Raw genomic sequence first — 27,953 nt, forward strand, 5'->3', positions numbered from 1 at the left:
CTGATTTATATATACTCAGACATGTGCATGGTAATTCTGCAAAAAGGAATTTTTAAATCCTTAAATGATAGGATTTTTTTTCCTCTTAAAAAATGCTATGTGTCAGTGGATTCTTTCACAAATATACATATGATTTATATTTAGAAAGCATAAAAAAAGCATAACAAATAACTCTGCAGTTTATTTTATGAAGGCTAATTAATAGGTACTTACTCATTAAAGACTAGGTCTGGCGCAAAATAGAGAAATTGGCTGTTGGTATGTTTGTACGATCTCCAGCTCAAGGCAAATGATGATAGACACATCCAAGAATACTGGATTAGGGTAATTTGGTCCTCAAGAGGCAGGTTTCTAAATCCTGAAGAACAGAACAATTAATCACAGAAATATACTTAGCATTTAAGTACATTCCAGGAAGAAGCTTCTTAAGACAACCCTAAACAGTCACCTGTCTCTAACAGACTCAATTTAGTTCAATAGTCATTTAAGGAGCACCCACCCTGGGCATAGCCCTATTCAACATTTCATTCTAAATGCACCTTACATTTTCAATGAGGGTGAACTGCCAGGACAAATAAAACCAGGGAGCTCAGGCAGTTTCATTGTGGGTAACGTCTAAAACCCTTGGTTAGACTGGAGGAAATTATATTAACCTGTAAAACTTGCTTTGTTCTACTCACAATAATATTAAACTAAAGAATATTTTAACAACTGTTAACTCCTGCATATCCGCTATCATGGTGGAAGATTTTAATTTTCGTGAATTTGGGGTGGTTGAAAAAATATCATTCCTTGCTCCTTTTCTTCTGGGGGTAATACCGGACTCTGGTAAAGTTGTGGAGTAGAATGAGCGTCCTTGGCTCCTGTCCTGCCCTCTCCCACAGTCTGGTGTAGGCCTCTGATAGCTGTTCTTTTGTTCCTTTTCTCATTGCCTGTATTCCTAGGGGCAACATGGTATTCTTCCATTTGTAGAGTTTTACCTGGGCAAGCTCCTCTTCAAAAAACAACTATCGGAGCCTTCCCCAGTCTTTTCTCTTAGGGCCCTGGCTGACCACAGGTAATCCAAGAAACTGCTTTGCTTAATGGACTGGGACAGTGGGATAGCCATTCTAAGTGATGTTTCTGTAGATTAATAGGGGCCTTATTAATAAAATTCTACAGCACAAAAAATGACTAAAGGAGGAATTTCAAGGACAATTTAAAGGGTGCCGGAGGTAAGATGCCGTTTTCAGAAAGAACAATCTTTCAGGGTCTCATACCACTTACTCGGTAGGTCTTCACTTCCTTGTCTGCGCTAAGATTGGCCCTGGTCATATGATGCTGATAATGGGCTCATTGCGTTCTCACAAACAGAATGTATTTGACCTTATGAATATTTTGGGTCTGAAATGTTGCCTTCCAATCATCAACACAAGAAATGTATATTAACAACAGAACCCGTAGCCCTAACATCTCAGGAGAAATGAGCACGTGAACAGTTTCCCTACATACTTCATTAATTTGATATTGATGGAAAAATATGGTGTGAGGATTAAACGGGGAGCTAACTCCAACTGCACTGTTGGAGATGGCGAAATCTGTTGCCCTGACTTCTCTAGTTTAGGATGCAGACTGTGACAGGAGAGACGTTCCTACCTGGAAGTACCTTTGCCCACTTCACCACTTGGATCATCTGTTTGCCTGCTAAGCGGTTTAGAGTGGAGAGCAGGTTCTCAGCGGTGTCTGGTTTTGAGCTGTCATAGCCTGCATACACAATCTCAGGCTCGATGTTCTCAAGGATCATAACAGGGGAAGGCGTGAGTGCTCGTGAGATCGTGGAGAGCTGAGGGACCAGCGCTGTGTTGACTGAGGGCTCTTTTGCGGGAGGGATGTACGTCGTCCCTTCCTCGGGGCTCTGGGGGGGCGGGGGTGGTGGTTGCTGCTGCTGGGACTGTTCCTCGTGAATACCTTTCAACTTGCCCAACTTCTTGGACTTTCGCGCTGTAAAAAATTATAAACGATAAGGGTAAATTAAGATTATGTTTGGGATACATCACGCCAGGTAAGTTACAGTTAAACACTGACTTAAACTGATGACTTTCTTTGAAAGATGTCTTGCCACACTAACAGAAATAGTCCCTTGTCAGTATTTTTCTAATACCAGGCACAGTCCTATTTCCTATCAATTAAGCAATTTAGCAATTTTATGAATAGGTACTATTAAGATTCTTATTCTATAAGGAAACAGACCAGAGGGTTAAGAATTCTAAGATCACATAGTTAACACATGATAGAGATGGGAGTTCAGAGGAAGGAGAATTATTTCGTATGCCAGTAAGTTACATATGCCTCAGTTCAATCTTACAGAAACCAGTTATTCCCGCTATTACCCACCAATGAGTTGCCAACAAGTGCCAGAATGGGTCTTACGATTCCAGTGCTGTCTCTGCTCCCTCTAATTAGCTCTCCCTGGTCCCTTTACTAGTTCTTCTTGGTGCCTCTCTACCACGTTTCCTGTTCTGGTCCATGTGCGATTGCTGGCTGCCGCACTTATTTCGTGTAAATGCTCCTGGGGCTACGTCCCCAGCTATACTGAGAAGCCCCGAAACACAAAGCCTGGGTGTCGCTCCTCGTTTACAGCCCTCTGGCCCCTGGGTAACTGCTGCACTTGGAGACAGGGATGTGCAGATTTCCACTGAAATAATGGGACAGCAATCAATCCCAAAGCAATGCAACAAAAGGGACTAAATTAAGTATCTAAATGATTTCAAATGAGAGAGCTAACTACTATATGTACAGGAATTAATGCTACAAAAAAATCAGGTTTAAGTTACATCAATACACCCATATAAAATCTTCAAAAACCTGTCTCACTATTTTTGATATAAACAATTCACGTTATCATATAATCTAGAAATAAAAAAATAGAATACTATAATGGAATCCTACTTTAGATTTTTAGGAGAACATATTATGTACAAGTGACCTTGTGTTCTGATTTGCTGAGAACAGTCCTGGTTTATGCTGGTTTTCTCAGCGTGATTACCAGAAGCACCCTGTTTACTCTAAGGAGTGCCAAATTTTGGACAATGAATATAATGTGGTCATTTTAATGAAAACCAAAGGGTCAGTATTAAGTTTAATAACAACTGTTTTTATTTCTCATTTCCTTCAAGGGCTCCTAACACAGACAATGAGAAATGAAAGACCGGGGAGGTGGAAGGGAGACTAGAAGGCAGATGGGAGAACTGGGGGGTGGACGCAGCTGCATGGGGGTGGATGGGGAGATGGACAGATAACCAGGAAGATGGATGGAGGACTGAATGGGTAAAAAGGAAAGTAGCTTAGAAATGCCAAACTAAACTTCGAGCTATGGTGATAACTTACTTGCAAACGCAAGGTTTCCAATTTTACTGAATACTTCATTTCAAAATTCTTGAAAGACCAGGTACCTTCTACTTAGTTCTAACATGTAAGGGACTTCTAGAATACAAACTTAATGTAAACTAGAAATATGCCACACTAATTAACTTGATTGTAAAAAACAACCATTCTTGATTACAACTGTGGCCATTAATACTGACCACATTCATTACAGAAACACGATTTAGGTATAAGACAAATCACTGGCCAACGACAGATCTATCTGTCTTATCTATCTGCTTAAAAGATATAATTCCTATCCTTAAGGAGTTTAAAATTAGCAGAACAATTTTAAAACAGTCATTTCAAATCATTTCTTTATAGACTGTCTCCTTCAATAAAAGATATGTGTCAGAAAAATCTGATTTTTCAGAATTGCTTCAATGAAAAGCAAATGTATCATATTCACATATGCAAATGGGAAGCTGCAAACGAGTTCTGCCCAGGGGTGCTGAGCTTACAGTGGAGAACTCAGATGCTTCTGAGGAATGGATGAGTGAGAGACCACTAAGAAATCAGCCAAGTGCCTCACCAATAGCACATAGTGACCATTTGGGGAATCAGACATTTCAAATGGCCTATGTCACACAAACTTTTCTCTAAGCCTCAACTGATTCACTGAAAAATGGAGATGATGGGGCTTCCCTCTCCCATCTCTCAGAGGGCTAACTTGGGAAAGAAAAATAAAACCATATTAGAAATTATTACTAGCATCTGAAATAATATATTTTTTACTTTTTCGATATAATATTTCAATGGTACTTCCATTCTTTCCAAAATTTTGCAAATATTCAAAATATTCCGGTTCATTAAAATGTTCTCATTCATTTTAAGACTACATCTGACGATAACCATAATTTGATTGACTAGGAATAGCCAAGGGTTATATTTTCAACTTTTATTAAAAGTGATATTTGCTTGCAAATTAATTATAAAACTCATATTTGTTTTAGGCCTTAAGTCTATCATGCTGTGTTTATTCTCCTGGCTGATTTAAGGTCAATGCCATGAAATATCAAAAAGAAGAGAGCTTAACGTTTTCTCTAGCACTTATCCACAAGACTATGTCCTGTAGCGTAAACTAGTGAGCAGATTATCAACATTCTGTTTGGTATTTCAGGTACATTTAACTTTACCCTGAGATTTTGTGAACATATGTGGGACACACTTGGAATCGAGTAATACTTTGTATTTATTTAAAAAGCTCAGGGTAATATTTTCAGTGTGCAGATTTTGCAGTCATGTGTATTCGTCCAATATCTTTTCTAAAAGTACAGGGAGTTACATAATTAATTACACTTTTATTACTCAAAGTAGCCTTTCTAAAACACTTGAAAATTTTATGCTGCTCTTCTAATACATGCTGTATTCTAAAATGAAAGCTTCTAAAAGTTGGTAATAGTGTCTTATGTGTTCCTATAATGTCCTCTTAATGATGCTTATGGGTACTCAATAAATGTTGAATTATTTCAAACTCAAATTTTAATAAACGTGAATAAGTTATTATACTTTAGTAATGGAGTTACACTATGCGGTTTCCCTTCTAATCCTTTTCTCTTTGTCTAATTTGCATCATTTTTATACTTTAAGATTAGCACAAGCTTCAAGTCCAAGTGTATAATTAAGATGTTTGCTAATTACACAGGAAAATCTTTTGCCAAAGATCCTTAATAAGCATGTTTCCATTATCCAAAGCATCAGTGAACATAAATTTGGGGTCTTAACACTGCTTACCAACCACCTTACTAAATTACCATGGAGTTAATGGGTGTTGGGCTTGGGAACGCATGCGTCCAGGTGGCCGGAGTCCTACTTCATTTCTTGAGTGCCAATGACAGCTGCGGGGGGTGGGGGGTGTGCACGTGCACGGTGTGCGGGGAAGTGCAGTAACGTGACTGTGAACACGTCCCAGTCCCATTTAGGCCTAAAGGAGTTTCTCTTGTTCTACCTGGAAGTTACAGTAACTAGGATGTGCTTACAGGCGGCCCTCGGCTGCCAAGTCCTTAATTACTAACAGCATCTTGGCAGCCACTTTTTCCTGGCACTGCTGGGAGCCAGAACTCTATAGATTCTCCATGAATTGCTCCCCCAGGAGCTGTGCAATGGGGAGGCCCTGCTTCCCAGTCTGACCAATATGCAGAAGCCAACAGGGAACATCTGGCTGGACCTTCTAAAAAGTGTGAAAAACTCCCAATGAGTTCTAAGGATTCACAAAGGCCTTAAACGTCGCATGACAAGACTTCCTTTTTGGTTTACTCTCTCTTCTGAAGCTGACAGGACCTGCAAGAAACCTTTTTGACAAACTTTTGGGGGAGTAGTATGATGGCCAGCTAGGATTTCTGTCATTCTTATATCTCACAGTAAAATGAGGGGATAAACAAGGTTCTCATAGTACTTTCATCGTGATCTTTCTCAAGTACCAATTACCCTAGAAATGGGTCATTAGCACGGTTTTGTTTTTTTTTTTTCTTTCCTTATTCTTCTTCTCGAGTAGAATAAAAGACTGAGATGGGATTTTTTTCAATCATCACATTTCACTGGAAAAATTTAAAGTGAGAATTCTGTCATTTTAGAGAAGCTCCATGCTAGGTCTTGAAATTCTAGATCTTGGCAGGAAATATTAGAGAGGATATACTCAGCTTATGTGAAAACATGGATTTTCTGTTCACAGGCCAAATATAACTTCTGGATTGAACCCACAGGACAAGAACGGTACCCATCCCGTCATCCCTCCTTTAACAGACCGCTTCTCTTGTCACCCTCTCATCGGTCATGTTTTCCTACCCTCCTCATCCCCTTTATTTGCATGGCTGCTCTTTGCCTTTCTACTGCCAGAGAAGGCACACTTAGGAGCCGGGAGAACAACCAAATATCTCTGTGTGGTAAAAGCCAATGAGGGAATGTCATCTTTCTACAGGTTTAATTGGTTTTTGCAGCAAAACCTCTCTCATCGGTACTAACAGGAAAAAGAGCATCGAGTATTCACGAGGCTGGATGCTGGGGTGAGCGGCCAGCACCTTGATTTATGACTAAATGATTAGCTTCTCAATTGATAATAAACAAGCTGCATTTCAATTGTTTATAAATACTCCTTGAGTGGTTGAAGAACTTGAAAACAGGGTGTTTTATTAAAAATTTTCTCTAAACATCCTCATGTTAATGTACATAACTTAATAAATTAACAGGCATTGTTTATGTTAGCAACACAGAAAATATGCCACGGCAAACTCAAACCCAACTTGTGACCACTTTAAAAAACATTATATACACACGTGCACACACACACACACACACACAAAATGGTAACCGTATGAGGTGACGGATATATAGTAGCTTGTGGCAATCATTACACAGGTATATCACAATACCAACTAGTACACATTAAATATAAATAATCTTTTATTTGTTAATCATAAACTCAATAAACCTGGGGAAAAAAGATATTCCAAATTAGTGGATCTCCACATATTAAATTTTAATGTGTGTACAAATATACCCACAGATATCTTTACATCTATAATAGACATAATTTTGTTGCTGTCAGAAAACTTGTTTCTTCACTACTTAGCCAGTGACCACTATCTACCCACTGTGTAGAAGGTGTCTTGGTTCTGTAAGCAGTGTTGAATAACAAGATCTGAGCCTGGACAAGAGATCAGAATCTTGGGGAAGGAAGGTGGATCAATACATAAGAAAAAAAAAAAAAAAAAAGAAAGTATTTAGGCTTGTAAAGCAGACCATGATAAGTGTGGGATCCGTGGTACTGACAAGATACTTGGAGAGTTGGATGATGGGAGGGAGAAGTTGTTTTATCTTTCTCAGGGAGGTCACATTTTCCTGTATCTCTCTGCTTTAATTCCCACCATGCTCTGGTTTGCTTCGGGTGTGATTCAGATTACACTGAAGACCCAAGTGCGCCAGGCCACCTCCTTCTATAAGGATTACCCAAAGTTAAGCCCCACTGACTCCTCTAAGAGGAGAGTCCCTCAGACCAGAAGGCAAATCTCATCAGAGAGACTTAAGTGAATCTGAGGCAGCCAGAATAGGGGGTCTACTAATTTTGCAGAGATAGTAACAAGGTTCTAGAAGATAATCCCCAATGACATATTCTGATACTTTCCCAGCTGGAGACAAGAGGTGGGAAAGGTGCAAAGCAAGCATCTGCCTACAAGGTACTTCTGGGGCTAGACAGATGATTAATATGATTGTTTTTATGACACTTATATTTTATTTTATATAATGTTTTCCTCTAATAGCAACATTTTTCCTCCTCCCTTTTTTCTTTCAATGACAGTCAGACTCAGGAATGTGTGTACGATGAGGCTATGTATGGAGAAGGTTCCATTTGGGGCCAGAGTTTTGAAGGTGACCCAGCAAGTCTTCCAGGTCTGGCCAGGCTGCGGCTACCTTAAACTAATTTTATTAGTGGGGAAATAGCGATAGTGAAAAGCTGCCATTCACTGAGAATCTGTATGTTAAGTGCTAGGATGGCATTATTTCCAATATTTTCTTGTAAAAAGATCTCACTGAATCTGCAGAAGGACCTTGTGAGGTCAGTACTGCTTGTCATCACCACCACTCAGACGGGTACGGCGGTGTGCACAGGGTCACAAGGATGGCACTGACAGGACTGTGGCAGAGGAAGTAGGCGGTGAACTACTGTAATGACAATGGAAAAACAGAAGACAGAAGCTCCATTACATGTGCAGGTGACATCAAATCAGGAGGTCAAAGCGGGGTGAAAAAGGGCCCGGCCCTCCAATGACTTTTACAAGTTCAGCAAGGTTACCATTAGGCTGCCTCTACTGAAGAGAGTAATCTTTTCAGCAGAAGGCATATTATGACCTGTACTGATTCACAAGATATATTCTCTCCTCATTCCCTGGGCAGAAGGGCCAACTTCGGTATACTCTCGGGCTGCTACTGCTGTAGCAGGTGTCCCAGGCTTTATGCATTCGCTCAGGTGAGGGCACCTTCATTCTGATGGAAGAAGGTACCAAAAGATGCAGAATTCAGACTGGTCTGTGTAAAAAAAATAGTATATATTGGGGCAGAAGAACTCACTACTTCTGATCAAAGATAAAGGTCCTAAGCTCCACTGCGACTGAGAGTTGAGTTCTTTGGTCAAACAGATCTTTGAAATCAGATGAACATTCTTGAAAAAAAAAATACATATTATTTATCTGCTTTGTAAATTCACATTCTTTAGGAATAACTATGCTATGCTCAAGATCGATATATCTGTGGACGTAAAGCAAAACACGAACAAATAAGCACAAAAGGGGAAAAAAAGGAGAGTAAAAACCTCCATCTAGCTTTATAATAAACTCAAAATAAGAAAAACAGTGCCACGCTGGCTGTGGCTGCCAAGCGAAAGGTCCCTCCCTCAGTTAAAAAGTTAATTCTTTAACAGCTGCAAGGGTTGCCTTCCTTGGCATATGTTTGAGCACAGAATTTATAACACAAAGCATGATCTCATTGGGTATGCAAGGTAAATAGTCTCATTAAGAATGTTTTATGAAGAAACATTACTGTTCTAACAAGGTCAAAGGGTGAACAAGGTATGAGAAAGAGGCAGAAGGCAGTGACCTGGAAACAGACTACAGTGCCCAGCTTAATTTACTGTGCCTTCCTGCGCCCTAGCATGATCTTCCATTGGCTCAGGCCAAAAAGAATTGGTCAGATGCTAGGACACATGCTGGGCAAAAAATCCACAGAAAGGGCCCCATGCGTACCTTCTCAAACCAGCAAGCTGGCTCAGTGGGATCTACCTTAAGTAGCAGTATACACACACACACACACACACACACACACACACGTTTGCTTATTTATTTAGATTTATAAATATATAAACAAAAGCTTATCCAATAGATATATTAGGTTATTTACTTTTGATGAATGGCATTTTTCTTTACAACATTTTTGGCAAAAGATTCTATAAATAAGCTCTAAGAGAACACTTAAAATACAATGCTTTAACATTTGCCTGAACATCATTTTTTAGGCATGTTTCGATTGTTTTGTTTTTCCCTCTTAGCATTTGTTCCTACTTTAGTGCAGTGGCTTCTGCCTCTTGGTCCCTTTCATTGTACCCAGTGACCTTACAACTCGCAAGTATTCCAGAATTCGAACGCAACGAGGCCTAAATTCAATTTCAGATTTTTTTTGTGACTACTATTTGTGCACCTAAGAAAGAAAAGCTATGGAGTGGAATGCAAAAATATGCAGACTAGGAGGATAGTTTTATCTCCAATACCAGTTTTCTTCAAAAGATTTTATAGCTCAATATTCTTTCTGTAAAATAATTACTTAGAGCCAAATCATTATAGTTTTAATTATTTTTAAGGACTATTACTTAACAGCATATTTTTTATAAGGTCATCTCAATTTTAATCAAATTATAAGTAATGCTTTACATTCCTTACATGAAAACTAAACTGACGAGGTTTTAGTTGAGACTACTGATGTGGAGATTATAACTAGATGATTAAAAATTATTAAAACTTCTTAGCAAGAAAAAGAATTGGTGAACTAGATAATCAAACACAGAATAATAATCCCATGAATTCATATAAACATGTATTTTTAACAATTGGCATAACACAGAAAACACTCTGCATTTCTGAGTACGATCACTCTAGTATTTCAACATTAAAAAAATGCAAGACAAAGAAGCAAAGCAGAATTTTTAAAAAATCTTCATATTAGAAGCTAACGCTAATAGAAAAAAAGGATAAGTAAACACGTTAACAAGTTAACAGGATGACATCAAGTTGGGAGGGAAATTAAATAGCCCTGAGGAAACAGAAAACAAATGTCAATATTTGTAGCTTTCATGCATTTTAAATAAATATTACTCTACATTTTATTCCACTGACATTATCAGAATAAGTCTAAATTAAGAATTAATAGTAGCCAATGATGCATGTACTTGAAAAAAAATTATTTTTCTAGGCTGGGATCTCTTCAGGATACAGGCTGAATTGGTCTGGAAACTCCCAGATAAAGCTGAGCCAAACCAAATGGCCTTTTTTGAATAAGTGATTCTCTTGCATTTGCTTCTTGTGTTTTCATTCCAGCTTTTCTCTGCACACGGGGTTAGCGCTAGAACATTCTGAGGCACTCTGATGATGTCTGTGTTGGTAGGTCGCAGGTCACAGCTGAGGAGGAGCCTTCTTAGCTGCCTGGTGGTGAGCAGAGCCATGCCAGGGTGGGGGCGGACTCCCATGCCTGCCCTCTCTGCTCTGTTTAGAAGACGAACAGCTATTTTTTTCATCTGGTATTCTGCCACAGTGTAAATTCCAGAGCTTTGGTGGCTTTCTCAAAACCTAATTCAGCACAGCAGGCAGGACAAAAGCATCTTTAAAAGAATATACTTTCCATTTAAGTTTCAAAAGTAGTCTTCAAATTTATATCATTTAGCTACATGTAAAAAAAAAAAAAAAATGTCCAAGAAAGAATTTCAGGAAGTTTTTGTTTGTTTGTTTTTTTAGGGCAAAAAAGGTGGTTTTATTAAAGCACAGGGACAGGACCCGTGGGCGGAAAAGTCTCAAGAAAGTTCTTAATAAATATGATGCTAACCCATAAAAAGAAACTTTTTTAGGAGAAGTAAACGTTAAATTCCTTTTTATATTCCATGATTCCTTATAGTCTATTTTTCCTTCACATAGGAGATTGAACTATAGATTTAGATGAAAATAAGCCTACCCTTCTCCATCACAGCTGGAAGATGAGCTGCCCTGAGGAGGTCTTCTGGAGACTATTTAAGTAGTACAGGAAGGATAATTGGGCCATTCTGAAAGTTTTTCTTTCAGGCTACAATTCAGATTTATGTCACTGTAAGTAATTTTTAAAGTAATGTCACATTTACAGTAAGGAGATTAAACAAAAACAGTTATGGTTTCTTCTCACAAACTGCCTGCCATTTTCCCATTAGTATTCTGCTCATATTCCAAAGATGGGTTTCCCTTCATTTAAAACACAGTCTGCTAGGCTGTTGTGATTTTTAACACCCTTCTATGTAGCTCTGGAGAATGGATGGTGCTTTTGATGAAAAACTGCACTGATGGCTTTGCTGGTGCTCAAACGAGCCTCTTCTAGCATCATGGGGTGGCCCATGGCTGTCAATCCCAGAGCACAGGTCTTGGCTAGGAGTCAATTCTTCATTGCTGATTTGGGTTGGAGCCAATTTCGTGCTATGATTTTCAAATGGACAATGTGGTTCTAAGGCACATACAATGTAAAACACCACTTTTAGTGCCCATAATAATTTTTAACTTCCATAATTGAATGGGGGGGGGGGACACAAGCCTATAACATTCCCATTCGAGAATTTGTAAGCTGTCATAGGAATTTCTTCAGTCCTAGAGTTAAAATTCAAAATTCTTTCCTAGATTCAACTATTCTCCCTTTATAGGTATGATCATAGACAATAAAGATCATGAGACATGCTCAACATAAGAACATAGTCTATACTCATTTGTTTGAGTTCTATATTCTCATGCTTAGAACGTATCAAAGCACACAGCAGGTATTAAATAAGTGCTTACTGAACAAAGAGGAAAAAGTGAAAATGAATGAATGCTTTGCTGATATTCTACAACCAGTCGCATTTCTTAATGTGATGACTACAGTCACCATTCTCTAACAAAGCTCTTGAGGAAAACAATATGTTAGGTTTCGTTCCAAAGCCCAGTGAGCTAGGCCAGTCTATACAGAAAACAGCTCTAGCCAAGGCTCAACCCAGCCTTAATTTGATCACAAAGGCAGGTCAGGTGTCTCCAAGAAGAAGAAAATCAAGTACAGTAGTGGAGGGCAGGCAGCCCTGCTGGCTCTAACCTTGAGAGAGTCTAATGAGAGATGATAAAGGGAAAAGCCAAAAGTTAAGTTTTTTACCTCTTTAACCTCGTAGAAGAAATATTCTATCTAGAGACAAAATCCAGGAAGGAGGTACTCAACATTCCTAATCTTTGGGCCCAATTAGTATCACTGAGTTAGACACAGCAGCATGGGTTCCTTTTTGTGGGCGTAATGATGGGAAATGACTCTGCCCTTAACCCTGACCCATCCTTGGGAAAGAGCGCAGGACGCAGGGAAAAGCTGTGGTCTTCTCCTGCCCCAAATGACTCACTAGTTCAACACTTGATATCCAAATTGTTGGCACTCTAACAGAATCATAGCCTTTTAGGACCAGAAGGTACATCACAAAACAGTCAGTTTAATCTCCTCGTCTTAAATCAGAGGAAATAAAGTTCCAGAAATTTGAATTTGTTGAGATTCCAGCTGGTTAAGGTGAAAGATACATTCAGCCTCATCATTTCAAGTTCAGTGGCCTATTAGCAGTGTTAGCAGCAATTTTTATAGAGGAGCGGCTCAGTAAAACATTTATCTGTATTTTATTATAGGATGTTGGAAGGCATTTGACGAAAATTATGAGGGAGAAGGTGAAGACCTTTCCTGGCTATCCGATAACTACTTTAATACCTGCTCATATCGCATGAACATGAAGCCAACCAAATAGAATTCTGGCTTTCTTAAAAATAGTTTCTTCAGGATTATCATGAGAAAGTGGTCAAAGTTGGATAAAAAGTTACTTATGACTCTTCGGAAATCTCTTTTACGATGATGGCACCGAAAGCTAAGAAGGAAGCCCCTACCCCTCCCAAACCCGAAGCCAAAACAAAGGTTTGGAAGGCCAAGAAAGCAGTGATGAAGGGAGTCCACAGTTTCAAAAAGAAGAAGATCCACACATCACCTACGTTCGGACGACCCAAGACTCTGCATCTCCGAAGGCAGCCCAAATACCCTCGAAAGAGTGCCCCCAGGAGAAACAAGCTTGACCACTATGCCATCATCAAGTTCCCCCTGACTACCAAGGCAGACATGAAGAAAATAGAAGACAACAACACGCTTGTGTTCATTGTGGATATCAAGGCCAACAAGCAGCAGATCAAACAGGCTGTGAAGAAGTTTTATGACATTGATGTGGCCAAGGTCAACTCCGTGATCAGGCCTGGTGGAGAGAAGAAGGCATATGTTCGACTGGCCCCTGACTATGATGCTTTGGATGTTGCCAACAAAATTGGGATCGTCTAAACGGAGCCCAGCTGGCCAAATCTAAATACAGTGTTTTTCATGATAAAAAAAAAATTTTTTTTTTACTCATGACTCTAGGTGGCAAGCTGGTTAGTAGACTAAAACTGTTTGCATGATTCTAAGTTGTCTTATCTGTGTATAGGATATCTGTTTTGGTAATGACATCCCAGAGGATATGCCTTATTAGTGACCCAATAATTGCCACGTATCACTCTAATGATAAATTTCAAGCCACTGAATAACTACTGTAGACCTTTCAAAGCCCTGTGATTTGCACTTAGCTGTTATGATGCAGAGAATGCCAGGCATGAGTTGAAGCCCCTGAAGGCAGGTATCTGCATAAACAGGCCATTTTCCTAAGTGCCAGGCAGGATTTGGAGAAATGAGTCTTATGTACCTACAACTGCCCTCACCTTTCTGTCTCCACAGAACAAGTATGTGGCATAAACTACCAACTCCAGGAAGTTAATTTTTTGTAACATTTCATATGCATCAGTTTGGTTAAGGAATCACTTACATGAATTATTTCTAATATTTTCAGCTGTTATAGTCCATGCTTTTTTTTTTTTTACTTGGTTCATACATTAAATATAAGTTTTCAATTTTTGTATTTTCAGGGAACTGCTCTCAACCAGGGAGAAGACATACGGTATATTACAAAAAAAGTAGGGAAAAGAGACCAGAAATTTTGGGAAGAAAGTTTATAAGCTAATAATATCCAGCTACTTGGTTAACTTGTCCATGGATACATTTTATTTCCCAAAGTATAAATAATTATTAAAAGCTTTGTATATTTTAAGCGCTCAATAAAAGTAACAACATAATTGAGAAGTTCAACAAATAAAGGATCTAAACAAATGAAGAAAAGCAGATACTCCAAAAACAAACATAACCCTACCACTCTAACTGTGGTCTACACATGGTCTTCCTCAGGATCATCTGGGGGCTTTTCAAGATGCAGAATCTTGGGCCATCCCAGATCTACAGGTCAGAATATCTACAAGTGGGGGCTGAGGGTCTTCAGTTTTTAGGAACTCCCATATGATTTTTTTCTTGCATTTTAAAATTGAGAACCACCATCCTAAATGGTCTGAGTGAGATTACAGAAGGGAGGAGAAACAGAGAGGACCTGGAAAAAAGGTTCTTAAAAAAAAAAAAAAAAAAAAAAGGAAGGGAATGAGCAAGATACAGAAATTAAAACACAGTCTACAGCAGCATTTCTCAGTCTTATCACTACTAACATTTTAGGCCAGATAACTCTTTGTTGTTGGGTTCTGTCCTATGCAGTATAGACTATTTAAATAGCTACATCCCTGGCCCTCTACTCCCTAAATGCCAGTAGTATCCTCCCACTCCAAGCTGTGACAACGAAACATATTTCCAGACTTTGCCTAATATCCCCCTGGGGATATAATTGCCCCTGATTGAGAACCACTGGTTTACACTACGGAAGTTGATAAAAACAGTAACAGTGAGCTAGAAAGATAATTAAATTCTTAGACTATATAAAAAACAATCAAATGAGAACTGAAATAAGCAGCATACTAATTTATTATGCTCCTAAAGTTAGTTTCCTTGATCGCAGAAGTCATAAACTGGAAAGTGAACTAAGTAAAATTTAAAAACTTCGCTTTCATCTTTCAGACTCTGGCATCTTTCACCAGAAATTTTATAATTCTGATATCTCAAAAAGAAATCTTAAATTCTGACAAGATCTGCGTATCCCCCCCCGCCCTTGGCAACAAACGCTTGGAGCTGAGAGCTGGCTACTCCCCTCAGACAGAGCACTGGAGGTCTTCCCCTGTGCTTCATAGATGGGTTAATTCTGTACAAAATTCTCTGTATGCATCGGTAGTGCTGTAAAAGATTAGGACCTATCCATAAACTTAAAATTCATGTTTAGCCTTTTAGAAATCCAAATCTTATTTTCTGGGCTATACTGAAAACATAATTTACCAACAACATGGGCACACACACCGGCACACTAGAGAAGTTCCCGCAGCTTAGTGTAATCCCAGCCTCAGGTTAGCGATTCAAAAGCCATGGCCAAGTACCCTACCATGCTCAAAGGGTGTGTGTACTGACTGACAAGTGCATATCCTGCATGTTATTACACTCATAAAAAAATGAGTAATGACTGACTGTCTTCAATATTCTCACATTAAACTTCAAGCTGGGTTTTTTACAATAAGCTTCCTTACTAACCATCCATTAAAAGAATATTTGTTCCTGCAATGAAACAAAACAGTCTTCCTTCAGCTGTGTTGCTGGCACTGCTCCCCATGGTCAACTTCCTGCTGACACCACCTGGAGGTAAAAAGGTCCACACCCATAGGTTTATAGCCTACTTCCCATCTTTGGAAGTTGCACCTTTCCCCTCATCCCATGAATGGTAGCCTTGCACACAGCCTAATGAAGCATACAATTAAGCATGACTATAATGTAAAGGAATTTCCAGGTATAACCTGTACAGAGTTGCTTCAATCAAGAGGGTAGTTTTACACTATTCAGCTCGGTAGATTCACACTTTTCTCATGGATGAGGGCCTTATAGGTCCTTTCTGATAACACACTCCTTCTTCAGCTGGCAGGCTTCTCTACTTCGCTGAAATGGGACCAAAACACTGTCTTCACATTTATGGTCACAAACACAGCATTGCTTATTTCTGCTTCACTCAAATGTCTGCCCAAACATGGGCTGAGCACTTCTGTCAATCTTGGTGAAGTTCTTGGGAAGATGGGTTTCTTTTCTCACCTGAAATCAGCATATATGCCTGACTTTGACTTTGGATTACAACTGTTCTGGAGACCATAGACCATAGACCATAGACCATTACACTGATGTAATTAATGAACCTGCGGACTTGGGATCCCACTAAGCTGCTCCCCCAAATCTTCATCTTAATCTACTCATCTCAGGTCTTTTGCACTCCTGTATTTTTTTTTTTTTCTTTTCTTTCCATTACCTTGTAACCCTGTTTTTTTACATGTATTTTAAAGGTTCATTTCTCCAGTCTTTTCACTCTGGGCCAACTCAAAGGATCCTCTCTGGACCTTGAACTTAAAGCTTCACTACCAATCATCAGACCAGGGCTAGGATTTCCACCTTGACAGCTACAATAGCTAACCCAAAATGCCATCCTCCTACACTGGAGACAAAAACTGTGGTTAGATAAGCATAATTAAGAAGTTCAAACATCACATAAAATCCCCCATCAACGAACAAAGAGATACACAAAAGCCTTTTTGCAATATATTATCATTTAAGAAGTTGCCAGTTATACTATATAAGTCAACATTATGATCAAGACTTTTCATATGTTTTTTGGAAACGGTACCTTCCTGGTAAGGGTATGGAAACAATAATATTTATAGTAGAACTTTCTTAAAATATCATCCTTGGAGTCTTTGTTATGGGACTGGTTTCAAAATGAGAATACTGTGCCTTAAATAACTGTCTAACCAAACTTAGAATTTTTTGCTATGGTCAGCTTAGTTATATTTGTGCAAAGTTTAACTGCATGCTCATGCATTCACTCACTTATCCCATGAGCATTTATTAAACACTGATTTGTTTAAGTGCTCTAGATATAAAGACAAAGGGAGAGCTCTGTTCCTGAGAAATTCAAAGACTATTTGACAAGAAATACCTATAAACAAATAATTGTAGTCAAATCTGAGAAGTGCTCCAACAAAGGCTTTGGAGTTACAGAGGAGGTATTAATTAACTTCATCTGAGGAAGTCATAGAAAGCTTTATACAAGAAGTCTTAATGAATTATATGCATATTAATATCCTGGAACTGTCTAAAAAGGAATGGAAGTTCTCCCCACTGTGCAGAAGACTCATCTGTGAGGGGTCCTCAGTGTGGAGGTGATGAGTTTTTTGAAGGAGGAGGGGAGTGGGTTAGAGACTTGTCAGCAAAGGGGAGGAATATGTAGGACATTTCAGAACTGTGTGGACAAAGGCGCAGCAGACGGTTGTGAACAAGAAATCAGAGTGGCTTTAGGGAAAGATGGGATGGTGTCAGGGGGAAAGGAGAGAGGCAGATGAGCCGGGCAAGTGTGGACAGGACCCAAATCAGGAAGCCATCCGGAAATCCCAGAGTGGTAACTGTGTTTTCTTGGATATAAATGGTTAATAGTGTGACTACAAAAGAATGGTCCCCCAAAGACATCCACCTCCCAGTCTCCAGAACCTGTGAATGTGTTACTCTGCAGGGCAAAAGGGACTCTGCAGATTTAATGACGTTAAAGTAGGGGAGATGCATTTAATCTGGCTATGAAGATGGAAGCGGGTCACAAGCCAAAGAATGTGGGCAGCCTTCAGAAGCTGGAAAAGGCAAGGAAATGAATTTTCTCTTTGAGCCTCTACCTAGGATCACAGCCTCCTGACACGTTGATTATCTTAACTCAGTGAGACCCCTTTTGGATTTCTGACCTCTAGAATTGTGAGATGACAAATGTGTGTTGTTCTAATCCTGTGGTACTTTTTATAGCACTGATAGGAAACTCATACACTTAGGAATACAGGCGGCTCCCTTGGCCTGCCTGTGTCTGCTGCAAATGAGAGGCCCTTGCTGTGCCTGACAAAGGGACCTTGTCACTCACAGCAGTGAGGCTGACTTGGCAGGAACTTCCCCACAGCATTGAAGCAGAGGGAGCTGTGGGGTGGGGGAAGTCACCAACTGTGTGGAGGGCACAGCGGAGTGGCTGGCAGGACCCGTCGCACTGGCCGGTGCCTAGGAGCGGTACAGACCCTTTCCAGGGCCCAGGAGAGGTGGAAGTGAAAGGGATGTGTGCGGGCTGAAAACAGACCATCATTGTATTTATGGCTTTATGCTCAGTCACAGGATCCCATTTATTTTATTTCAAATAACCTAAGGGGAGGCTTCAGAGTTTCTTTATTAAGGGAGAAAATGAGTCAAACATTTTGAAAAAAATCGACCTATTGGATAGGAAAGCCTGCTGGGAACAGGGCAGCTAGTGAACCTTACAGTAAATAAATCAAATAGAACTAAGTCTTTCAAGTTTTATTTTGAATCTGTTTTTTAATCCAGGGCATTTTAATCAAAGCTCTTATATATTTAAAGCCTGATAAGGAGTTTTATTTAACCATGAAACAACTGGAAATGTGTCACCACCATTATCTGAGAAGTTTAATGATGTGGCCCAAACCATCTCTACTGAGCCAGGATGGAGAAGCGGGTCAGGAGGTCTTTACTCTGAAGAACAACTGTGTGGGGAACAGACCCACTCGAGGGCCTGGAAGATGGAATGCACACAGAAATCTTCGGGCCCGTGATGACTTGCTGGAGAGAGGAGCACCACGGCAGGGGTGGTGGCACTGTGTGTGTAGGAAGATGGAACCTTGCTCCCTTTGGACTCCTCCCAGCTCTCTTCAGGGGTGCAAATGTCCACACATGCCCAGAGTATGAGGTGGGAGCCAACAAACAAAAGTCACGTGACACTGAGGAGGGTGCTTCTAAATCAGTTTCCTGTCTTACAACAAATCACAGTCCTGTCCACGTTCCCTCCTTTCCCCCTTAGCTTTCTTCCTGAGATTATTCTCTGCCTCCTCATCTCCTCCACTCATGGCTCCCCAGAAGACAACTTTACGGCCCTTGTTTCAGACTTGTCCTCTCTCAGGATAAGAAACCAATGTTCATTCTTTGCGTTTTGAACACTCTGCCCCCCATATTTGTAGCATTTAAGTGTATAACTTATAAAGTACTGCTTTGAAAAGCACGGACCACTAAAGCCAGTGGACTAAAAGCTAACATGGCCCTCTGTAAGTCTGTGTTAGGGTGAACAAGGAAAATACAAATATGTTAACTTAAAATATCATTTTTAGGGGACCTCCCCCAATAAAGAAATATTTTCTAAATGCTTAATGATTTACTTGAGAAAAAGAAAAGTAACACTAAATAGAAACAAAACAAAACAAAACAAAAACCTAAGGTGCTTAAAAAAACCAAACAATGAAAGGGTTTTCTTATGTTAAGAAAACTGCTACCAATGTTCTAGTAACCCTAGAGCAGCTGTTTTCAGCTCTAGTGAACTGATGCACAATGTAGGTTTTTTTCAAAGTAAAGATACCCATGCTCCTTAAGATTTACTGCATGAGGGCTCTGAGAGCAGGGCAAGGGCGAGTGTGAATATGATATGCAGCCAGAACTAAGAACGACCACGCTAAAATATCCCTTAATTGCAGAGTCCTCCTGGGCTTCCTATCTTTCTTCTGCATAATCTTTTGAATGTGGCTTAAAATTTCTAACCTGACTCAACTTAGCTTATCTAAATATATGAGCATATACAGACTGGGAAGTTGTTTTTATTCTACAGGATTTAAAAGAAAAAGAAAAAAAGTGAGTTGGGGCGCCTGAGTGGGTCAATCAGTTAATCGCACAACTCTTGATTTTGGCCCAGGTCATAATCTGAGGGTTGTAGGTCCAGCCCCACGTCAGGCTCCACAGAGGACATGGAGACTGCTTAAGGTTCTCTCTCTCCCTTTACCTCTAATCCTCCATCTCCACCCATCCAATAAATAAATAAATAAATAAATAAATAAATAAAGGATCTAATTAACATACGCAAATGTTTCTAAGTAATTATCATGAACTGCCACATGAAGGTGAAACTGAGTTTTTACTGGTGAACTACTCTAGTTTTAGAATCAAGAATGGCTAGAGGTATCTGGGTGGCCCAGTAGGTTAAGTGGCCCAGGTCACAATCTTGAGGACCTTGTGGTCATGGGATGGAGCCCTGTATCACGGTCTGCTTCAGATTCTCTCTCTGTCCCTCTAGCTTACACTCTCTTTTTCTCAAATAAATAAAATCTTAAAAAAAATAATAAAAGAAAGAAAGAACGGCTTGATTTGGCTATTTCTAAATTAAGAAAACTGTGTGAGAAAAGAAATCTTAAAGAATTAAAAACATTACAAAAAAAGTTCTTCATAACAGTTTGTCTCCTGACTTCTCTGGCAGTTGTTGAAAGTGAGTTCTGAAGTTTCTGGGGAATCAGTAACATGCTAGTGTGGTTCAGGAACTGAAGGGAGCAGGCAGAAGGTTAGCTTCTAGAAAGTGGCTCCCAAAGTTCTGGCCTTTCTCTACAGATGTTTCCCCTCATGTTACAAGAGCTACAAAAGAGATAAGACATGGTCTGTGTTCTCAGGAGACTAACCAGAGCTGCCTCAGTTGTCCTCAAACTAGAAATGATGGAAAATCCTCTAAGATGGCCAAAAATCTTCACGATAAAGTCAGTTTAATTTTTTGGCAAGAATGTGAAGGGCCTAATCTCATAATTTGAGTTCAGGGAGCAGCATCAAGTGAAGATAGGTGCTGAAGTTGGAACCGGGGTGGTGTGCAGTGGGAAGGGGATGTGTGGTGCTTTTTAAAGGCTTCACGATGCAGAGCTGCTCCTTTCCAGACAACGTCCCACACAAGGATAGGAAACTGCCATAAAGCCATTTGCACAAAGAAAGCAACCAGGATGCACCACATATCAAGGGGCAGAGCCAAGGGAAGCCATCTTGAGGGGCTGCCACGTTGATCGCTAAATACGAATCAAGAAGTTAGTGGATAATACCACTCCAAGGCAAAGACAAAGAACTCCAGGGATCTGTGCCACCGTCAACACTAATGGTGCTCTTAAGTGCCCTGCTGCAATTCTTAATGCTTATCTGGCCCATAATAAATTCTTCATTCTTAAAGATTAGGTCTTTGAAAGCAAGGCCAATGCCTGCCTTCTCATGCCACACTGGCGACATCATGGGGGGATATCAGAATTTCAGAGGCACGTGACACAGATTTGCTGAACAAATCAATGGACAGATGCAGCAGAGATGCCCTTTTATAGAGAGTATGATTCTCTCCTACACAAATTAGATTCATCTTAATATAAAAGATAAGTATATGGTAACAGAGTAACTGCTTATCTTTATCACTACTAAACATATTTCATATTATTATCCTCTCAAAACAAATACTGTACAAAACACTAAGGGAGAAATATACAATTACATTTTGGAGTTTCTTATTTTTATGACCTAACTCAACAACTGCCTTTATATCGTTGTTGATAGATCTCCTTTTCAAAATAATGAAGCAGCACATTCCGAAGAAACCATTTTTGTTAGCTTTGCTAGTTCAGCTTTTAAGAGTCTCTTGTTAAAATGTAAACCATTATTTTTTAATCAGTAAATAAAGTGCTCAGCAAACATCCATCTTTAGTCTCTCAATATATTAAAGAGAACTATTACTTTATTAATCACTGCAGTATGTATTTTATAATTCAATAAATCAATAAAAATATTTTAAAAATCTGTTAGAATTGGGTTAGCCTTTAAAAGGTATGTTTTCTATCCCAGAAAAATCATCATCTTAAAAGATTCTAATTATATTAAATATACATATTACTACCAAAGACTGAAGAATTGTTGGCAAGTTAGCTGGATGGTTTTTTGTATATTCTAGAGGTGAGGACAGAGGACTTTTTGTAACATAACTAGTTTCTGCTCCCCATCTTCCCACTCGTAACATTTTACTACGAATATGGGGAGAAGATACTTATTCAGAAAGCCAACAAACAGATGACCATTAGTCTCTAGGTTTTCAAATGGAAAAAGATTAAGTTACATGCCTTAGTGGATATACCTGTTCAGTAATTTTAACTTCGTGAAACCAGTGTTTGAGGTAGTAAAGTGAATCCTACAGAACAGGTGGGAACTTTACCTAGAAACAGTGTTCACCCCTTTCTAAGTTGAATGAGTATGGTAAACCTATGATGCTTGATTTTAAGTGGTTTCATCTTCTCTAAAATTTCCTTAGCCCTTATTCCCTACCTTTCCTTAACCCCAGACTCTGGCATTTAGGGTCAGAGAACAATTGGAGTATATAGAGAGATGTTCTACAAGAGAATGTATACTTTACACATTGATTCTTTTTTTATGTGTGAGCTTTTTGTTTGTTTGTGTATTTTTAAAGTAGCTATGTCAAAAATTCTTAAACTCCAAAATAAAGCCTTAGTAGTTGCGTTCTAAGAAGCATGAGAAGTTATTTTCCTTTATCAATTTGCTAACTAGAAACAAACGCTTTTTTACTTTTAAATGTATGGATAACTTATAACACGTGAATAAAAATCAGAGTTGAAAAAATTAACTGATTTAGGGGATTCTCTACAATTAACAGATGACTGTAATTGTTATGAGTCTGTACTGAATCTATTACACTATGATTGCTATCTATACTTCCAATTCCTTTCTGAAAAATGGGATCAAAATGTTTCTTGTCAAAAATCATCAAGTGTTGTGCCCCAGGGGTCTATAACCTGCCACACCGACCTGGGTAAGGTAGGGGCAGCAGAGGCAAAGACCTCTGGAGGACTTCACCCAACCAGAAGGTCCATTCTGGTAGGGATCAACCAATCGGCCCAGATCCTTTCTTGGGAAGTTTGAATATAGGATACTTAGGTGACAATGAAGCTGAGAGACACAGAAGGCAGTACATAGAGACAAGTGTAGTGAAAACCACAAGTAAGCAAAAGCACCTAGTGAGGGAGAAAAGAACTTCTTCCTTGAAAAAACAAGCCATAAAAAGAGAGGGAAAAAAATTAAAGAGAAAGCCCTAGAGATTGAAAACTTGACGTGTCCAAAGAATATCCCAGTATTTCCCAAAGACTAATTGTGAAACCAACAATTTTCTTAAAATAAAACTCTGTCTCCTGAGGTAACTTCAAAGAGTGTAACAATATGAAGCTCCAGGAACAAAACAAAACTGAAACCAAAACCCCCCATAGTTTATCAAAGAGTTGGAAAACAAGTGTGTATTGCAGAAAACATCAGTAAATGTATGAAAGGCTGCTGTAGTCCAGCCGAAAGAGAGACTGTACACGTGAGGCACTGCGCAGGACAAAGGGCCAGGTCTGACGTTGGGTCTCTGGAGATCACTGTAGCCAGTGACAAGTTAGCCTGGCCCCAAGTCAAGACTAAGCTCTCCCACCCATTAAATAAGAGGTAGTGACAACCTACAAGGAGAGACCACAAATGGAAAAAAAAAAAAAAAGAAAAAAGAAAAAGTTAAAGGAAACATGGACATAACAATGGGTCTCTGCATACCAAGCAGAATTTTTCCAACATCTCTGGGTTATATATTTAAAAAGACAGAAGGGAAGCAGCCTACTTTAGTAAGCTTGCCAAGGCCCAAGTATGTCCCTACAAATGTGTATATTCTTGGGACAGACGAACCTTTGATTTGAACGCCTCTACTACTTCTAAGGTGTCATCAGTCACAAAATAAGACCCCAATATAATTAAGAGTATTGTGAAACTAACAAAAATTAAATGTACATATTGACTGCAAATTATATAATCATAATAGCTAAAATCTGAAAAGAAGAAAATGCCTTGGAATTGAAGAAACACAGTAAATCTTTAAATTCTGCCTGCTTTGGGATCAATCCTGAACTTTCCTCCATAAAATTTTGCAGGGTAAAAATGCCAGTTGTTCAATTCAAGTTATATTACTGAGACAATTAATACCGCTTAACTTATACATGAAGATTAAAAAGAAACATACTTTCACTGATTTATAAAAATGTATTATTTTCCCCTCCAGTTTACTGTTCAACAGTCCCACTGAAATTCTTATTGTCTACAAGCAAGAGGGATTGGAAAGAAAAAAAAAAAAAACCCAAGGAATGGTATTTCTTCATAAAATTCGGTACACTTGGGCTTTCTAAACTTTTACAGACTACTGCATATCCTGCCTCGGGAGACTCTTAAAGATATAAAAATTGTTTTTCTTATTGGATTTCAGATATTAAACCTACTCTTCACTGGCGTTGATCCTGTAATTTCTCTCACCAGACCCACAGTGTATGTGAGTTTTGCAGGTGACCATGCCAACTAGTTGCAGCAAGTCGCTGGCAGGTAAAGTCAATTTCCCTCAAGTAAACAGACCCCTCTCCTTGGGCTTGGCTCGGCAGTTATGACTCTGTCATTTTCCCATCTCTGGGTCTTTTGTTTTTCACTCACTTCTCCATTTTGGTTTTTAAAAGCATTTCACAGCAGGAGATTGATTTACTGAGGTCTCTAATCTCTCTTCTCCTTTTCCTCCTTCCTGTCCAGGGACAACTCCTTTGGTTTTCTATATATCCGATTCTCTATGTTTTCTGCTCAATAGCAGTATTATTTTCACGTGTCCCTTCATTTTTAGTTCAAAACTGTGAATTCTATTTTAAGTTTTATTATAAAACATGCTCATATTATTAAAAAACTGGAAAGGCAAAAGGAAAACTTTGACTATACCCATTCATATATCTACTATATTCCTACATCCACTGTACTCACAAACCCAGCCATTTTTGGTACTCTATGATCTCCCCCCAACGTCTTGACTCCTGCAAGTCTTTTCCTATAGAGCTGTAATCACAAAATAAGTAACTTAAATAATTTTGCATACTAAGTTTTCATTATTACTTTTTTTAAGAAAATTTCTGTGTTGCTATGTATTTTCATTGCCATTTTATTGGCTTACTAATATCGTATTATGTGGATGAATTTTAATTTACAGATTTTCCTTTCTTTGGTTCCATTCTCATCCAGAGTTCTTGATACAAGAGTTCTCTGTTTCTTTGAACGCTGCTAGAATTAGAGTTATGTTTGGTTCCGTTTTTTACCGAACTGCCTTGGCTCTGTCTCCAGAAAGCAACTTGGATGTCTACTGTTGCTTCCTATGCCTGACTTCCTCTCTTTGCACGGGGTATGGTCCATTCTGAGAGGAAAAAGTAGACTTGCCTGACAGGGCTACCCTTCAAAGGAAGGCTCCTGCTGAACTGTGTGAAAGTGATGGGTGGCGTTCAGGAAAGCTGCCGATATGCTCTGGAAGTAAACTGGAACCCAAGTTAGGAATAGCCTGTGGTTTGTAAAGTCTAATTTCTAAAGCTACAGGAAGGAAGATTTTAATATTTTAGAATCTTCATTAAAGGAATGTGAAAGTGGACTTACACTAGTTAATGAAAAATGAAACGGGGGAGGGGTGTGCTTTGGAAGAGAGAAAGACAACAGAATCAGAATCCTTACATTGCATCTTTTAAGTCTCTGATGATATGATCTTGGATTCCAAATTCCTCATCTGTAAATGGGAGGACTAGAATAGAAAAATCTTGAAGACCCCCTCTGTATTCTATGGCCAGAGTACAGTCAACTGAAAATACCTTCCCCCTCCCCACACACTCATTCTTGGTCTGAGGGCCACTTGGCTTTAATGTTATGTTTTATCTATTTTTGGAGAAGCTCTTAAAGACCTGTATAGATCATCCTCTTCAGAACACTGGCAAGTAAAAGTGATTAATTCCTTTGCAGAAAGCTATGCAAAGCAGTAAATTCTCATGCATATGGAACCATGACTTTTTTAGATCTACTGATAGGGGCTATAGCAAGAGTGGCAGGCCCAGCTTGGGGCCAGGAAAGCTGTTATTTTCCTTTCAATTTCTCTGTTGACATTCTCACATCTTCTGCTATATTTTCCTTTGCATGCAGCCTAAAGCTCAGCAGGATTTTAAAGAAAAGGAATAGTGCTTGTGGTAGGAAGAAGGCAGTGGATCTAGAGAAAAGGGAAGAGGCACATTTTGTGGCTTTAATTTTTGAGAACTAAAAATCTACTTGCTCTTCTTCCGTCCTCCCACTCTCTAGGGTAGAGGCCAGCATGGGGACAACGGTTAAAATTACACGCTAACCAGCTGATAAGATAGGAAAAAAAAATTATTCTAAAGTATTTTGGATTCCTGAAGCCTTTAGGACGGGAAGGCTAATTTTGTTCCCAGAGTCATGGTCACTCACCAACAGAAAATGCCTTCCAAATATTACACTGGGTTGGCAACTGCCTTATCCCCCAAGAGAGACAGAAGGGAAGGAGAGTGGATCAGAAGAAACTGGACAGCCCTGCTCTGTTAAGAACATGGGTGAGACTGGGACTTGTCTAGATACAGGCTTGTAATTTAACTCACATTTTTAATTTACAAAACTGCTTCACGGTAAAAGGTGAAAATTCATGTTTTTTTGAATATAATAAAAATGCTTGCATTTCTTATTGCCCACATTGAAACCAAGAGCAAACCTTCAAAATAAATTACAGAAGAAAAAGAAAAAAAATTCCAACGTATGTCACCGCAACTGGATAATTAGTAGATGTTAAGGATGTAATCCATGAGCCAGAAGTGGTTAAGTTAGAACTTGAGCCTAAAGAAAAAAGTATCTTCATAAATATTAATTTCTACTCTGCCCATTTTTTGACTCAATACTTTCAATGACAAAGATTCACAGTATGCTTTCTCTCTAGTAAAATGTTTTACCAAAACCCACAGAACCTATGCCGCATATACAGAAACCAATGACAAATGATGTGAATTCTAGATCAGGTCCTGTGCCAAACCCCACTCACAGGTCATTACAGACACAAATGAAAAAGCAGGATGCTGCGGCTGCCACTAACAGACAATCTGGGCCATTTTAGATGTGCCAATCTACAAATAGCGGACCTATGTCGAACCACAGTGATGCTCGACACAGGTTTTGATGCCAGGGACGAGATCTGAGTTCCCTGGCTCTGCAGCCTTAGGCCTGTTCTTTAACCTCTCTGTGCCTCTGTGAACTCATTTCCAAAATGGACAGTTTTAATAGTATGTATCACATGTTGTAATGTGAGGCTTAAAAAGGATGACACCTATAAAAGGCCTAGCAAAATGCTTAGAACACAGAAGCCCTCAAAAATGCCATTCAATCATTCATTCATTCATTCAACAAATAGCTACTGAATACCTGCTTTGTGCCAGGCACTGTTCTAGACACTGCAGAAAAGGCAATGAACACAACAGACAAAAATTCTTTCCCTGCTGGCGTTTATATCTCAGAAGAAAATATCTCATTGAATAGTGCTTACAGTAATTTACTCTTATAGCTAAATCAGTGGGTCTTGATGCTACCCAGGGTACATTTACCAAAGTCTGGAAACATTCTTGGTTGTTACACCTGGGGTGAAGGGACTGCTCTTGGCATTTAGTAGGTATAGACCAAGGATGCTGATACACAAAGGACGCAAAATATCAAACACTGCAGAGGTTGAGAAACCCTGTTTTACAGGTTATGGATGGGCTTGGTTAACCCTTAACAAAACCCTACAAGGTAGGAATTATAAATATGGTTATTTTGTTATAATAACTAACAGTACTTATATTTTATAGAGCATAATTACATGACATTTATATAATATTTATGTATTAAAGTTTTATGGTCTTTATAAAGTACAAAATATATATACAGGCACTTTTAAAGATACCTCAGTAGTGTGCAAGTATACTTAAGTTCTGATTTTGGAATTTACAAAATCGATTTAAAATTTATTTTATAAGCAATGGCTGTACCCTTGTGCCATCTAGATCTTAAACAATTAATTTCTCCAG

At 39.1% G+C, this 27,953-nt stretch overlaps 2 protein-coding genes across 5 annotated transcripts in view; one reads left to right on the plus strand and one right to left on the minus strand.

The window, feature by feature from the left end:
* The window catches only part of NR3C2 (nuclear receptor subfamily 3 group C member 2), a 336,934-nt gene that overhangs the window by 68,646 nt on the left and 240,335 nt on the right, over nt 1–27,953 (minus strand). For all 4 annotated transcript variants that reach the window (XM_032330605.1, XM_032330591.1, XM_032330596.1 and 1 more), the window contains 2 exons: nt 1,636–1,980; nt 214–358 (listed from right to left, as the gene is read on the minus strand). In XM_032330605.1, the coding sequence (XP_032186496.1) occupies nt 214–358; nt 1,636–1,980 (490 nt within the window). The remainder of the gene's footprint in view (nt 1–213; nt 359–1,635; nt 1,981–27,953) is intronic.
* On the plus strand, nt 13,014–13,529 carry LOC116582838 (60S ribosomal protein L23a-like). Its single transcript, XM_032330634.1, has one exon. It carries the CDS (start codon nt 13,024–13,026, stop codon nt 13,495–13,497), a length of 474 nt encoding a protein of 157 aa, XP_032186525.1. The 5' UTR covers nt 13,014–13,023; the 3' UTR covers nt 13,498–13,529.

Source organism: Mustela erminea, chromosome 2, assembly GCF_009829155.1.
Source record: "Mustela erminea isolate mMusErm1 chromosome 2, mMusErm1.Pri, whole genome shotgun sequence".
NCBI lineage: Eukaryota > Metazoa > Chordata > Mammalia > Carnivora > Mustelidae > Mustela > Mustela erminea.

Excerpts from the sequence above, each read along its gene's own strand:
- LOC116582838 (XM_032330634.1), top strand. The coding sequence starts at position 13,024 with ATGATGGCACCGAAAGCTAAGAAGGAAGCCCCTACCCCTCCCAAACCC.